General features: G+C 41.9%; 1 protein-coding gene across 1 annotated transcript in view; it reads right to left on the minus strand.

Annotated features, from left to right (window-relative positions):
- dlc1 (DLC1 Rho GTPase activating protein) overlaps positions 1-16,107 on the minus strand; it is a 67,896-nt gene that overhangs the window by 35,812 nt on the left and 15,977 nt on the right. Inside the window, exon 6 of the mRNA XM_060864667.1 lies at positions 12,455-12,488. Coding sequence (XP_060720650.1) covers positions 12,455-12,488 — 34 coding nt within the window. The remainder of the gene's footprint in view (positions 1-12,454; positions 12,489-16,107) is intronic.

Below are 16,107 nucleotides of genomic sequence, written 5' to 3' on the forward strand. Positions count from 1 at the left end.
TTTTTTCTTTGAGCCCAGTGTTTTGAAGACATTTACCTCAGAAGACGTGTTGATTCGTTGCGACTCTTCTTGAGGAGAAATATGCCGTGAAGCTCTCCCACGGAGTGAGGAAGAGGTGGACAGTTGAAGTGTCCAATGGAGTTATGAGATTTGCACTCAAGCTATTTTCAAGACTTTAGATTGGTTAATAACTTGTAAAAATAACAGACCCACGTGGGGACTGACCAATAGCATCGATATGTGAAAAAATATGAAATTGACCAAATTTGGACATACAAGGTTTCTGCCCGACAGCGACGATATATTTATAATCACACTGCTATCTGCTGTCTTCCCTGTGGTTCGTCTCAAGCATCGCCTCTTTCTCTACAAACAAATTTGAAGCTAATGTTGGGATAATATCGTTAACTGTTACAGGAGGTCCATCAAAAGCCGGTTTGCTATCGATGTGTCTAGTCTGGAAAGTAATGGGTATTTTTAAGCCTCTGTAAGTGTGATGATATCATTTTTGAATCACTGAGGGACTGTAATTTTATTCTGATGAGCAGTGAAAACGAGTTTGATTTCACAATCACGTTCGATTTTGTTATCTGCAACACATTTCACATCCTGAATGGTTATAGAGTTACTCATTTCCAGGTGGCTTCTTAGACTGATGCAGCTATGTCAACAGAGCTTCTTCACTCTCTCTCTCTCTCTCTCTCTCTCTCTCTCTCTCTCTCTCTCTGTCTCTCATCATGTTATGGCTAGTTTAACATTTTACCAAAGCCATTTGGGACAGATGCAACCTCTGAAGGTCAAAGTTCAACAGAAATCACACAGAAACCCCTGAGACATTCCTGAACACCAGCAGTGGAGCGATGTACATTAGATAAAATGCTCTCCACCCACTGGTTGTTGTACAGGATATTCAACAATAGATGAGGGTAATTAAATCTAGAGCCATGGATTTGGCACAATAATCAGAGATAAAGCAAGGGATTGCAAAAAAGAACATTCTTACAATGTGACAGCTCCAGGGTTCGAACCCAGCGGCGTGCTTCAAGGAAACGAAAGACTGGAGCGGGTAAATAAACCAGCAGAGCTCAGGATTACATCGTCTTACAAGAAGAACAATAACAGAGCTGGTATTATATGGCAACGTTATTATTTAAATCCTGGCTGATTTTGTTATTAAATGATGGAAAGAATAAATGAGGCTTCTGCAGAAGCTTCAAACATTAAATCGCCTTAATGTCAATCTGGAAGTCGTAATCCCCAGTTATGTAAGAGTTAACGCCCTACATGTGTTACAGAAACACAGAAACATTCCAATAAATGAAAGATTACAGGATTATTTCTTTCTTAAAAGTTCACACGCCACCACACCTCACATAGACACTGACAGGTACACAAACCACACCTCACACAGACACTGACAGGTACACAAACCACACCTCACACAGACACTGACAGGTACACAAACCACACCTCACACAGACACTGACAGGTACACAAACCACACCTCACACAGACACTGACAGGTACACAAACCACACAGACACTGACAGGTACACAAACCACACCTCACACAGACACTGACAGGTACACAAACCACACCTCACACAGACACTGACAGGTACACAAACCACACCTCACACAGACACTGACAGGTACACAAACCACACCACAGTCACAGACACTGACAGGTACACAAACCACACCACAGTCACAGACACTGACAGGTACACAAACCGTCACAGACACTGACAGGTACACAAACCACACCTCACACAGACACTGACAGGTACACAAACCACACCTCCGTCACAGACACTGACAGGTACACAAACCACACCTCACACAGACACTGACAGGTACACAAACCACACCTCACACAGACACTGACAGGTACACAAACCACACCACAGTCACAGACACTGACAGGTACACAAACCACACCTCACACAGACATTGACAGGTACACAAACCACACCTCACACAGACACTGACAGGTACACAAACCACACCTCACACAGACATTGACAGGTACACAAACCACACCACAGTCACAGACACTGACAGGTACACAAACCACACCTCACACAGACACTGACAGGTACACAAACCACACCTCACACAGACACTGACAGGTACACAAACCACACCACAGTCACAGACACTGACAGGTACACAAACCACACCTCACACAGACACTGACAGGTACACAAACCACACCACAGTCACAGACACTGACAGGTACACAAACCACACCTCACACAGACATTGACAGGTACACAAACCACACCTCACACAGACACTGACAGGTACACAAACCACACCTCACACAGACATTGACAGGTACACAAACCACACCTCACACAGACATTGACAGGTACACAAACCACACCTCAGTCACAGACACTGACTGGTACACAAACCACACCTCACATAGACATTGACAGGTACACAAACCACACCTCACACAGACACTGACAGGTACACAAACCACACCTCAGTCACAGACACTGACAGGTACACAAACCACACCTCACATAGACATTGACAGGTACACAAACCACACCTCACATAGACATTGACAGGTACACAAACCACACCTCACACAGACACCGGCAGGTACAGAAACAAGACCACCGTCACAGACACTAATAGGTACACAAACCATCACAGACACTGACAGGTACACAAACCACACCTCCGTCACAGACACCGACAGGCCACACCTTAATCACTACTAGGTAAACTGGCCACACCTTCTTTCTGATACATAGTTATACAGGCCACACCTCCTTCACTGAGACTGATAGGTACACAGGCCACATTAAGATGTTAAAATTCACAGAAATAGAAAGCATTGGAAAGTTCCAGAATTCCAGGTCAGTAAAGGGATTAAATGATTTACACAGCAGTCGTTTCAGTCCAGATGAGAAGTCAGACGTCTCCTCAGTGCTCGATCTCTCTAAACATTTGCACAAAAACTACGTCTCTGGACGTGGCTTCCATCCTAAACATGCACAGCTGCTTGTGTTGGGTTGAGAACATGGCTCCTGAGAGAGCGCAGGACAATAAAACTCTCACTCTGAGCTCCAGGCTGACCTTTGACCTATGACATCAATCTGAGCAAAGACATGATGAATATTGTCTCTGTACTGTATTAATAACATTAATATATATACTACATGTCTTCAGCTTGACCTATGACCTGTGACATCGTGCTAAGTTGTGTTGTGTTACAGTGTGTTATGGTTTTTGTGAGTAAATACCTGATTCATGAGGGAATGTGTGTGTGTGTGTGTGTGTGTGTGTGTGTGTGTGTGTGTAGAAGAGACTGGCATTGAAGGAATTAATGAAAAACAGAAAAGCAAACACGTGGTGAAGGAGTCACTGGGTTCAGGAAAACATTCCTGTCGCTTCTTCAAACACACACACACACACACATACACACACACAAACACACACACAAACACACACACACACACACACAAACACACACACACACAGCCTTCAGAGTGGACAAGGACGAGTGATACCTTTCTTCAACACACTTCACTTCTGTTGACACAGAAATAAAAACACTCGAAACTCACTTTCCTGCATTTGGACAAATTAGCGATGCGCTAAAGTTTATAGCTGCATAAACAGACGTTTGATTTATTACCAGAGAGTCACAAATAATACTAATAATAGTAAAAAAAAAAACAAATATATCTAAAACTATTCCAGAATTTGTCAAATCCACGATTAGACACGGATAATAAATATGGATCCGAAGGATATGCTAGCCGCTATCCTAATGATAAACGTGATACAAACAAAAGCTCAAATATAATATAAATTATTAATCTTCTTAATTTGGCTGCTCACCAGCATCACACACAATATTAGCCAATAGGTTAAGAGCTGTAAATATTCTTCAGACACGTCAAACTCCCAACTGAAGCTAGCAAGCTAATATTAGAGAATATTCCCAAACACAGCTAGAGTTAGCCTGCTGAACAAACCCGAGCTAGCATTCAGAACATAATTCTGTAATGTTAGCAGAAAGTAATGATAAAAAATGGATAAACCAACAAACAAATTGTCATTAAGATCAGATTTATAATTGACTACAAAGCCTGTGTGTGTGTGTGTCTCTGTGTGTGTGTGTGTGTGTGTGTGTGTGTGTGTGTGTTGAGACGAGTGTCGAGGCCGTCTGTACTGTCAACAGATCAAGAACACTAAACAGGGAGGAATGTTTGAAACCTACAGCAAGATAACACATAACACAAACACACAAACACACACACACACACAGAGAGAGAGACTTAAATTTATCATGATAAATTAAAAACGAGGTACCAAGTTGTAAGATGATCAATTCTAAAAGGTTTTTTACAATCTATATTTTTTATATTTTTGTATTATTTATTTATTTAAAATTTATTTTTTAATTCCCTGCTGTGAGCAGATGTGATATTATTTGTCTATGTGCGTGTATATATTGTGTGTGTTTGTGTATATGTGTGCATGTGTGTGTGTGTGTGTGTGTGTGTGTGTGTGTGTGAGTGAGTGAGTGAGTGAGTGAAACATTGTGATGGCGCTGATGCTGTATTATTTATTTAATTTAATTTAATTTTATTTGTTATAGAATAACAGACGGTTTTAATAAACACCAGTTGAACACATCATTATTTAAAACAATGAAACATGATTTATTAATTATAAGTTTTATTTATATTTTTTTTAGTATTTTTTTAGAATATACTTTTGTATTTAATTTTTATTTTTGATTATTTTTAATAACGAGCAGATGTGATTTTAGCAGATCCATCAATAGGACTATTGACCGTAAGAAATATTCTTGTTGATTTGTTTCCATCAATAAAATACTTTTAATCTGTGAATAATTTAGTTTTAAAATGAAAACAGACTTTTTCCTCTCATAGACTCCCTGTCGCTAATCCTGTTACACCAGACAAAGACAACGAAGTCGGAAAAAGTCTTTTTTATGAAACTGTTTAAAGCAAACACAGTCAAGCATCCTCACACACACACACACACACACACACACACACACACACACACACACACACACACACACACACACACAATAGGGGGGTCTACAGGAGTGACCTCATGCTGTTTGAGTCTTTATCAGGAGACATCTTTATTAACGCAGTCATGTGTTCAGTTTCTCTTTATTCCGTTCACTAACTATTGACTAAATCCCCCAAAAATACTTTCTTCTGGTATTTTGTGAGATTCCTCACAGATCTTATCAGGTTACATAACATCATTAGCAGGTTAATGCTAACATGGCTAATAACACCAAAGCCGTTCTGGAGCAGAAAGTCTCTGTATGTTTGTCTGCTCCGACTGCATCGAGACCTTTAACCCATAAAAGCGGTTTTGATCTGATGTCTGGACAGAGGTGCTAATTCTGACATGCTAATCGCTAATTCTGACATGCTAAATGTTTACAAGGATGAAGGAAAACAGTACAGACATGCTAACTAAGACAGACTTCTTCTTTTCCTCTTTTTCCTATTAATGGAACTAGCTTAAGTGTACAGTGTGATATTATGTAATAAACAATGTTTTTTTAATTAACATTTGGTAAAAGAATTGGGAAAGTGTAAAGATGTCTGTGGGGTAAAAAAGGAAGTATGGGGAAGTTTGAGGAAGAAAAAAGAAGTATAGGGAAGTTTGAGGAAGTCTACAGAAGATTGAGAAAGTGTGAGGAAGACAATGAAAGTGATATTTACTAATTTCTTTGATAGAATACAGAAGTTTATAGATGTATAAGGAGGTATGAGGAAGTGTGGAATAAAATCGAAAAATGACATTAAATGTTAAATGTTATTTAAAAACATTAACATAAAAATAAATAAGGGGAAATTTTATTTCAATTATTAAAACGAAAGATAAAAAGGGGTATGATGAAGTGTGTGGAGGAATAAAGAGACATGAGGACATGTATGAGGTGTTTGTGGATATATGGACAGAAGAATAAGGACGGTATATAAAAGGAAAAGAAACTATATGGAATTTACTGGAAATTACTGGAAAGTGTCTAAGGAAGTGTTCTGTTATATGGATGTATTGATTCAATCATTGTCCTCAAATTCGCACCTCTCTCTCTCTCTCTCTCTCTCTCTCTCCCCACTCCATCTCTTCCTTCCTCCATGTTCATCCGCTTGTTTTCCGTATGCCAAGGCCAGCTGGAGTGTGTTTATAGGGAGTTGATGCTTTTGTGTAGCCACCAAGGCCATGGGTGTTATAAGAGCGTGTAGACAAGGCTGAAGGGCGTGGCATGTCTGAACACACACCGGGGCCGTGGAGACGACCGTAAACACACTCACGCTCTCAGGACGCTCCGTACGCTATCCTGTTTACACTGGGGCCAGGTTTCAGGGACGAATCGATTCGGCAGCTTTCATAAACGCAACAGAAATGACAACAACATTGTTGCTATGTATATGAAACTAACTGTAGCTACACTGGGCAGCTGAATGAGACCAGTATGCGGCTGACACTGGAGACTCATTCAGTAAACTTTAAATAAATATCTCCTTACAGCTCTTCAGGGTGACAGGAAAATATGAGGGCTTTTTTAATTTACATATTCATGCATATTCATAAATATCTGTTTGTCTGAGTCTGTATGCTTTTCTAGTTTAAAAGCATTACACACACACACACGAGCACACACACACACACACACACTGCAGTGATGATGCAGCACTTTCTTTCCCCATCTATCTGCATCCGTTGGCTCGAAAATCAGTCTCTTTCTCTCGCTCTCTCTCACACACACACACACACACACACACAGAAACACAAACACACATAGACAGTATAAACTACATATATATGGGTATGTGTGTGTCCCAAACTACTTCTCCTATTGACTATGTAGGTCACAGATGGGCGTGTCCCAAACCACACCCTATGCACTATACCATCCACATAAACATCACAAGATTACTGTGGGCGTGTCCCAAACCACACCCTATTCACTGTATAGACCACATAAGCATAATAATTAAGACAGTGTGGGTGTGTCCCAAACCACACCCTATTCACTGTATACGCCACATAAGCATAATAATTAAGACACTGTGGGTGTGTCCCAAACTACACCATATTTACTATACCATCCACATAAACATCACAAGATTACTGTGGGCGTGTCCCAAACCACACCCTATTCACTGTATAGGCCACATAAGCATAATAATTAAGACAGTGTGGGCGTGTCCCAATCCACACCCTATTCACTGTATAGGTCACATAAGCATAATAATTAAGACATTGTGGTTGTGTCCCAAAACACACCCTATTCACAATATAGGCCACACAAGTACTCCACATCATCACACACACACACACACGCACACACACACAAACACACACACACGCACACATGCACACACGCACGCACACATGCACACACACATGCGCACACACACACACACACACACACACACTAAGATTCACACTCAGGGAGACTCACCCAAGGTTTGTGTGTGTGTGTGAGTGTTGAGGAGGCCCATGGCTCGGCGGGTGGATGAGTGAAGGTGCTGAGCGAGGGAGCGCTGGAGAAGCTTCCACCTCATGGGTCGTGCCATTATGATCTCCTAGAACGTTTTACTGGGTTCTAGAGCTCTTTGTCCTTTACACTCACTAGTTCTTCCTCTCTCCTCTTCCTTCGCCCTGTACTGCAGCGAGCATCAGCACACCGGCCTCAGATTTACTGCAGCAGCAGAGTGTGTGTGTGTGTGTGAGAGTGTGTGTGTGTGTGTGAGAGTGTGTGTGTGAGTAAGAGAGAGAGAGAGAGAGAAGAGCACTTTCAGGCTGAATTGCCTCCGTGGTGAAAACTACATTACAGCAATCTATCTCTCTTTATCTCTCTCTGTGTCTCTCTCTGTAGCTCATCATCATCATCATCATCTCTCTCTCATGTCTCCTTGTCTCTTCTCATGTCTCTTTGTTTCTGTTTTTCTCTCCTTCTTAATCAATCTAACTCCCTCTCTCTCTGTCTTTATCTCACTCATTCTATTTATATGTAAGTCTTTATCTTTCTCTCACTCCCTCAGTCGCTCTCTATAATCCTCAGTGATTTTTCCAGGTTTATGTACAACAGTCTCTATTGTTCTCTCTTCTTCTCTTAATGCTCTCGCGTGTCTTTCATTCGCAGTTATACGTTCTCAATTTTAAGTCTAAAATCTCTACAGAAAACAATTAGTAAATGATTTATCGTCACTGACCTCATATCAGACACAAGAATATTCATTTTCGTTTAGAAACGCAGGGGGACAGAAAATACGGACTGATACGGACTGAATATTGCTGTTGTGTAATGGGAGCAGCATCATTTTAGGAACACCAAAATAAAACACACTGTGATAATGCCAACCACACACACACACACACACACACACACACACACACACACACAGAGATTTATGTCTGAGCAATGTGTAGCTCTACAAGAACATTCCATTCCTGTGTTGATTTTATCAATAAAGTTCATTCAGCTGCCAGCGAGAGAGAGGAAGCACCGAAGTCCTCGAGGAAAAATCACCACATGCTGACTAATAGCTCAGTGCCACAGACGTGTCTCACTGTCTCGTTTCCCACACTGTTGCACACACACACACACACACAAGCAGTGACAAACCAGGCTATAAAAAGAAGACAGACTATAAAAAGACGAGGCGGAGGAACTGTTTTTAGCGTCCTTTACCCGGTCCAGCCCTGAGCACAGTGTGTGTCTTATTTACTCTGAAAACAAGCGAGATAGATGAGGACTTGGTGTACAGGAAGTGGAAGAGGGAATATGTATGAGTTTGTGTGTGTAAAATGTGCATGCTCACAATGAAGCAGCCTTGAACACCACTATTCCTGACCCTCAAAACTTCCTGAACTTCCTCACTGACCACCATGAAAACAGATAACCACGACCAGCGACTAAACATGACCGATTAAGTCCTGAATGAAATCGAAGCTAATTTGGACGTGACAGTCTTTAATTCAGGTTTATAACTGATGTAGGTAGATGGATGAGAGCCAGGATTGAGGCTGAGTTAATCCTCTGATGGTTTATCAAGCTGTATATGACAGAAATAAACACATCTTCAATATGCTGCCTGGATTGCTTTAGACAAAAAACATGATTTGTTTTTACTGAGAAGCCAGGTTGCAATTCCGATAGCTGGGGTAGAAAAAAGATATCTGATAAGACAAATAAGGGCAGAGGAGATCAAATGAATCATAAGCTTCAGCTAAATGGAGGAGTGCCATGTGTGGGGCCATTCAAAGCTGTAGATAACAGCAGGAAAGCCATGTGGGTGCGATTATTCCTGCATAGTTCATCATCCAAAGGAAATACATTACATGGAATGTTCGTATCCTTCCCTTCATATCTTCACTGTTATTGGCAAAAAAACCATTTTCGAGAGTAGGGTGACTTATAACAGGAGTTCCCCAGGGGTCAATGTTGGGACAAATCTCAAACTTCCCTGAAACAGGGAGAAAAAACCCCACAACATTGCAGCTCCAGGAAACACTTCTCTTAAGAACTGCTGACTAAATTTACACTTATTTTGAACAGTCTGACACAATTCCAGCCTCCGGCGTAGGCAACACATCTGGGCTTCACAGAAACACTCTGATGTTAGGGAGAATTTTAAATGTGTTGTGTGACCTTTTAAAACTTCCCGAATATACCAGGAAGTCACAAAGATCAAATGCCCAGACATGTCAAATCTGAAGAGAAAGATCGGTAGGTTCATGCACAAAAAGAGACGCATCCCTGATAAATACATCAGTGAACTGAATTTGGGGGACACCACTGATGGTAAGGGAAATGTCAGTACTGTATGTGTGAAAAACATAAATGAACCAAAAAAAAGTTTTTCAAAATAGTTCTTCCCAGTTCTCTGCAGCACAAGGATTTGTTCCTGGAAACCGAGGCTAAGGCAAGAAACCCCTAAGAGCTCTTCAGAGTGATAAAATACTTCTACCTTCTCCACCTTTCCGTACTCATGTAAACATGTGCTATACTCAAGTGTCCAGCTCTTAAATAATGAGTCTCGGGGTGAAAGATCAGTCAAGCCACTGCTATCAAGAGATGGATGGTAACTACTGTGTGTGGGTGGGTATTTTTTTTTAAAGCAGTTGCACTTTAGACTATATAAAGAGCAGGTCAAGGCCATTGTTATGCAGCCTCCACCCAGTACCGGTATGCTTAGTATACTTTTTATTCCTGGTGCTTTCCGAGGAGGCTGGAAGGGGGTCAGAAATAGGCACTTATGATACAGCTGCCTCAAGTGGTTGTGACTATCCATTTTTTCTTGTTCCCATGTATTGGTAAACATTAGAATATGAATAATTAACATGGCTTTAATTGAGGAAATGAATCAAACAGTACTGCTCAGGATACCCAGGCAGCTGTTCCCATCAACCCTAAATCTCTGTCTGCTAAGCAACCGGCATGTTTGGTGTTCATTCAAGCATTCCTGTGACAGCAGAAATATTTTCATCCTCTATCAAGCGTTCAAGATCCCGTGCACCAAAGAACCATCCTCATCAGATCGCTTCAAATGTAAATGCACCAGCTTTGCAGATCCTTGCCCAGGTAGCCCAGTAGGTTCTCATCATTTTTCATTCATTCTGATTCTAATTAAGTACTTGCCCTGAAACTTTTTCCTATCCAACCAAGACCCCTTCCAACCGATCCTAATCAAGCAGACCTTTCTACACTGGACCTGCATATGAGAACATTGCTAGAGAAGTTAGTAATGGACCCTTTGTTCTTGCTTTGGTTCCACTCAATGGTTGAAGGAGTGGGGGTAATGGGGGTAGGAATGCTCAGAAGAAACTGACACATCAAAGCGCTTGAGGATTCAGAAAGTAAAGCATGGGGGGTCTCTATGCAGAGATTATTGCAGGTACCAAAGTGTCGCACAGGTGAGCATGCGGATAGACTGATGTCACAACAGGGGAATCGTTGATTCCCCAGAACTTATTTCAGCTCATTTGGGTCATTGTTTATGATTAAAATTGTGTGGAGAACGTGGTCTCGGATCACAGAAGAATGGCTTATTAAATTGAAACTCTATGGCTGATCAAATATAGATCTGTAAGAAAAGGGCTGCTGTTACCCTCCCAGCATGGATTTTATTTCCTTTCCTTCATTCTATGGGCAGTTTTAGTCACCACTCTACCTTTTCTGGTTCTCTTTTCTTTCCTGCCTCACCATCCAAAGAGTGCACAGTGGAATTTCCTGCCCTTAACAAGTGGGTCTAAGAGGCATAGGAACTGGGGCGCAGTTTATAATGGCAGAGTGAAAGTAGTTGGAAAGCAAACACACCTAATGTTTAGAGATTTTCCCCAGCTTTCATTTTTACCACAGGCCTTCAGAGGAATGATAAACCAAAGGATTCTTTGGCTGGTTAACCACTTTGACCTTATAAAGGTATAACTCTTTAAATAAAGGCCAAACTTCAATGAGCCAGTACTAGGGACAGTATAAACTTCTGCTCTGTTTGCTGTAACCCACGATACCATAAAATAGCCGTGCATGCAAACAGCAAACATGTTAGTTTCATGCGTAGGTGTTAAGACACAGGAACTTTTCTGTGATTTTTCACGCTTGACGTTTCCATCCTTTCAGATCTTTAATACATGATCAAAAAAGAATGCAGCAATGTAGCATGACTGTGCTTCCTTTTGTGTGTGATGGAATAAGTCAAAAGAAGAAGCCCCTGTTTCTCAAACTGATAAAGATAAGCTTTGGTGGGCTGTGAACGAGGTGGGTGGTGGTGGTGGTGGTGGTGGTGTTGACTCTGGATTGCATCATGTACACACAAAAAAGTCGCAGAACTACAAGGGTCATCACGCTGCATAACTCAGACTGATACGTCACTCCGGTGGGCCACCGATTGTGGTAATTACACCCAACACGCATACACACACTTTTACATTTAAAACATCTGTTTAATCCTTGTAATGTGCTTTGCGACTGTTTTTAGCTCGGTGACATCTGCGTGTACAGATAACATTGAGTCAGAAACCACATCACAAGTGTGTTTGAGATTCTAAATATCTCCACAAAGTTGACTAAGATGATTGTGGCAATATTTAGACATGTACAGTAGTTAATTGTAGTTAAATCGGTAACTAGAAAGTGTCTTTACTTTGTTGTGATTGTTTGCCTGTGCCTGATAAAACCTTGTTCAGGCTAAAGCAGGGTTACACACTACACAAATACAACCTTGACTAGCTTGCTTTCGTATGTAGACGAGACGTAGCGTGTAGTTTCTTAAAAACAACTCAAAGTACCGACTCCAAAATGAACCAGAACTGTTTTTGTTTTAATGCTTTGTAACAAAGGTCGAGTTTCCACAAGTCTCAGCAGCATGTCATCACATTCACAGGCTAAATAGCAGTAAAAATGTTGAACACCTACCTGCTTGGTCTTTCTCTGACAATGCAGCTAATGTCTGAAAAACAAACGAATAATAATATCAGTAATCAGAAGTAAATGCAACTTTTATTGCACAGATTTTGCCTGGCAGCGTAGTATCTTTCCATCGTACCATCGGAGGTCGAGACGCCTCAGTGCAGCGTGAGCGTCTGGTGTTGACCTGCAGGTTTATAAAGTCGAAAGGTCACCAGGCATAGCAAGAGCTCTGAGGTCAAAGGTCAATCTAAGTGAGAGCACTTAAATTCCATTCTGGATTTCAGAGCCTCTTACTGAAGCCCATTTGTAATCGGAGCTACGAGGTTAATCAACTAAAGCTCACTGCAGACACGCCGGTTTTGCATCATCTCTAAGCTGCATGTTAAAGTAAACATTTCCGTAAACATTTCAACAAAATAAGACCAAAATTATAAATAACAAACATACGGATCCCATTTCAACTTCAGACTTTAGGTCGTGTCTCCTACATGTTCCTTCCGTTACACGTTAGCTTTATTAGCTTCAAAAATTCAAAACTTCGGTCCTGTAATGGACTGGAGCCGAACATTGGGAAGGAGGTGAAACCTGGAGTATGTGGAGGAAACCAAGCGGAACAAGTGGAGCTTAAGATGGAACCCTGAACCCTGGAGCCATGAGGCAGCAGCACTATTTGCCTGACTGCTGTGCTAATCTCAGCTCAGTGATTTTCTTCAGGTAGATTATCAGACAGATTGGGACAGGTCCGTTCCTCTGGACGTTTGGTTTGTGTATTCCAAGTGGTTTTGTTTAATTATCGTGTTAACTAAACAAACAAGGGTCAGACACTTAAGCTCATTTGTACAGGAAAGTCCACTCTACACGTCATTATTCTACACACACACACACACACACCACAGCTAAATGAGTAACTCAGGGCAATAGCTTGCAGTCTCTGCGGCTTGACCTTATGACCCCTAACACAGTGACAACCTGCATTTGGTGACTTTAACACCTGAAATATGTGACTCCTATAATTCCTAGCATGAAGTGACCAGATTCCAGTCACAACAAACCGGTTTTATGGCCAAAGTAGATATTTGCTTCTTGTCTCTGGGTGGTCCAGTTCATGACAAGTGAAAAAACCTCAAGAACGTATACATGGAATGTGAGCAGAGTCATTTTGGATATTCCATCTACTTTCTTCATGACTAATAATGATGGCGATGTAATGATACACGCATTGGTTTTATGTCTGTAATTAGAACAACTTTTTATTGAACCCTTAGAGCTGGATTTTTATGGATGTGCGTTGAGAGAAGAACTTAGATATCTGCTTAAAGAAAATAAGAGACTGTAAACCCTGTGATAGTTGGAGTAATTAGCTTGCAGACAATTAGACAGTTGTGACAGGAACTTATCCCATAAAGGCTGGAATAGTATCTTGTAGAACTCTAGAAGACTGAAGTATGTCATTCTAGACAACAGGTATTGTTGGCTATAGAGTTTTGCTCAAAAGTTTGCGTTCCTTGGGAGAATTTACAAGATGTGTACCGTGATTTAAAGAAAACATGTGAGTGAGGAGGCAAAACAAATTATTTTTTATTTCAAGTTAATATCTGAGGCATGGGGGGGGGGGGGGGGCACGGTGGCTTAGTGGTTAGCACGTTCGCTTCACACCTCCAGGGTTTGAGGGTTCTATTCCCGCCTCCGCCTTGTGTGTGTGGAGTTTGCACGTTCTCCCCGTGCCTCGGGGGTTTCCTCCGGGTACTCCGGTTTCCTCCCCCGGTCCAAAGACATGCATGGTAGGTTGATTGGCATCTCTGGAAAATTGTCTGTAGTGTGTGAGTGTGTGAGTGAATGAGTGTGTGTGTGTGTGCCCTGTGATGGGTTGGCACTCCGTCCAGGGTGTATCCTGCCTTGATGCCCAATGACGCCTGAGATAGGCACAGGCTCCCCGTGACCCGAGGTAGTTCGGATAAGCGGTAGAAGATGAATGAATATATGTGAGGCATAACGGAATAAAACATTCCCCAAAGTGGCTTAATGCTATTGAGTCCAGGAGACTGAACCTTGACCTTTTCTTGCTGTAGCCATTGGAGAGTCAACCTTGTGCTTTGGATCATTGTCATGTCCCGTGTGCAGCTTCCTCACACATCCCCAAAAATATCAGAGATCCTAAACCATGCTTTACAGTAGGGATGGTGTACTTTTCACCGTAGACCTTGTTGTCTCCTCTCCAAACACAGCGTTTATGGTTGTGGTCTCATCACTCCACATGACTCTGTTCCAGAAGCTGTAAGTCTTGTCTAAATACTGTCTGGTGTACTGAAGGAGGGTCTTTTTGTAGCATGGGAGCAGTAACGTCTTTCTCCTGACAACTCGACCATGCAGGTCATTTGTGTTCAAGTCCCTCTTTATTGTGCTCCTTGAAACAACACCACCACTTTTTTCCAGAGCAGCCTGTATTTCTCTCCAAGGTGTTTGAGGGTTTTTCTTTGTGTCCTGGAGAATTCTTCTGGAAGTAGTGGGTGAAATCTTTCTTGTTCTACCTGACCATGGCTTAGTTTCCTCTTTATCAGAGTCTGAACAGCACTGACTTTTTATAGACTTCATGGTGGTTGCTGTAGGAGCTTGTGGTCTTCATGGTGGTTGCTGTAGGAGCTTGTAGACTTCATGGTGGTTGCTGTAGGAGCTTGTAGACTTCATGGTGGTTGCTGTAGGAGCTTGTAGACTTCATGGTGGTTGCTGTAGGAGCTTGTAGACTTCATGGTGGTTGCTGTAGGAGCTTGTAGACTTCATAGTGGTTGCTATAGGAGCTTGTAGACTTCATGGTGGTTGCTGTAGGAGCTTGTAGACTTCATGGTGGTTGCTGTAGGAGCTTTTAGACCTCGTGGTGGTTGCTGTAGGAGCTTGAAGACTTCATGAAGGCTGGTGGAGCAGACAGTAGAGCTTAGGAAGCTTCAACAAAGAGCTTCTAGACCTTGGTCTGGGGAGCAGGAGAATGCTGGCATTACTGTAGGAAGGCTGCAGTAGGAGTGTGTAGACCTCATGAAGGCTGAATAATCGGCTGCGGTTATCTGTGGCTGTGAAGCAGAAAATAAAACAGCTGGCCTCCATACGGCTCTCAGTCAGAGGAATGTAGAGATCTGGGACAAGGTGAGGGATGATTTCTGCTAAGTTAAGCTAAACACCACACCAACAGGAATCGTATGCTTATCTAGTTTACATTCTTTAAACCAATTAATACAGTACATTTTCATATTTTTTCTGTGTGTGTGTGTGTGTGTGTGTGTGTGTGTGTGAGATTTATTTCTGCAGAACAACAGGGTGCCGTACTTGCTTCTTCTTCAGCAGTTAGTTCATGTTGCTTGAGTCATTATTCAGTAATAAATCCAGCATCAGTGTTTGTATGGAGGGTGTGTGTGTGTGTGTGTGTGTGTGTGTGTGTGTGTGTTGTTCACTCACAGATCAGATCTAGCACACCCTGTGTGTACATGCCATGAACATTGTGTGCAGCTTATTCTCTGTTATTGCATGTGTGCCTGCTAGAGCAGCAGCAGACAGATTGGGTCCAAGACAAGTCGTTTTTTTATCCTGCCATCAGAGACGGGACGAGTGAAGTGAGGACGAGCTGATAAATCTCACGTCTGGAACGTTCTTTTACTTAGCAAAAACAGAAA

The sequence above is a fragment of the Tachysurus vachellii genome, chromosome 2, assembly GCF_030014155.1.
Source record: "Tachysurus vachellii isolate PV-2020 chromosome 2, HZAU_Pvac_v1, whole genome shotgun sequence".
Classification (NCBI taxonomy): domain Eukaryota; kingdom Metazoa; phylum Chordata; class Actinopteri; order Siluriformes; family Bagridae; genus Tachysurus; species Tachysurus vachellii.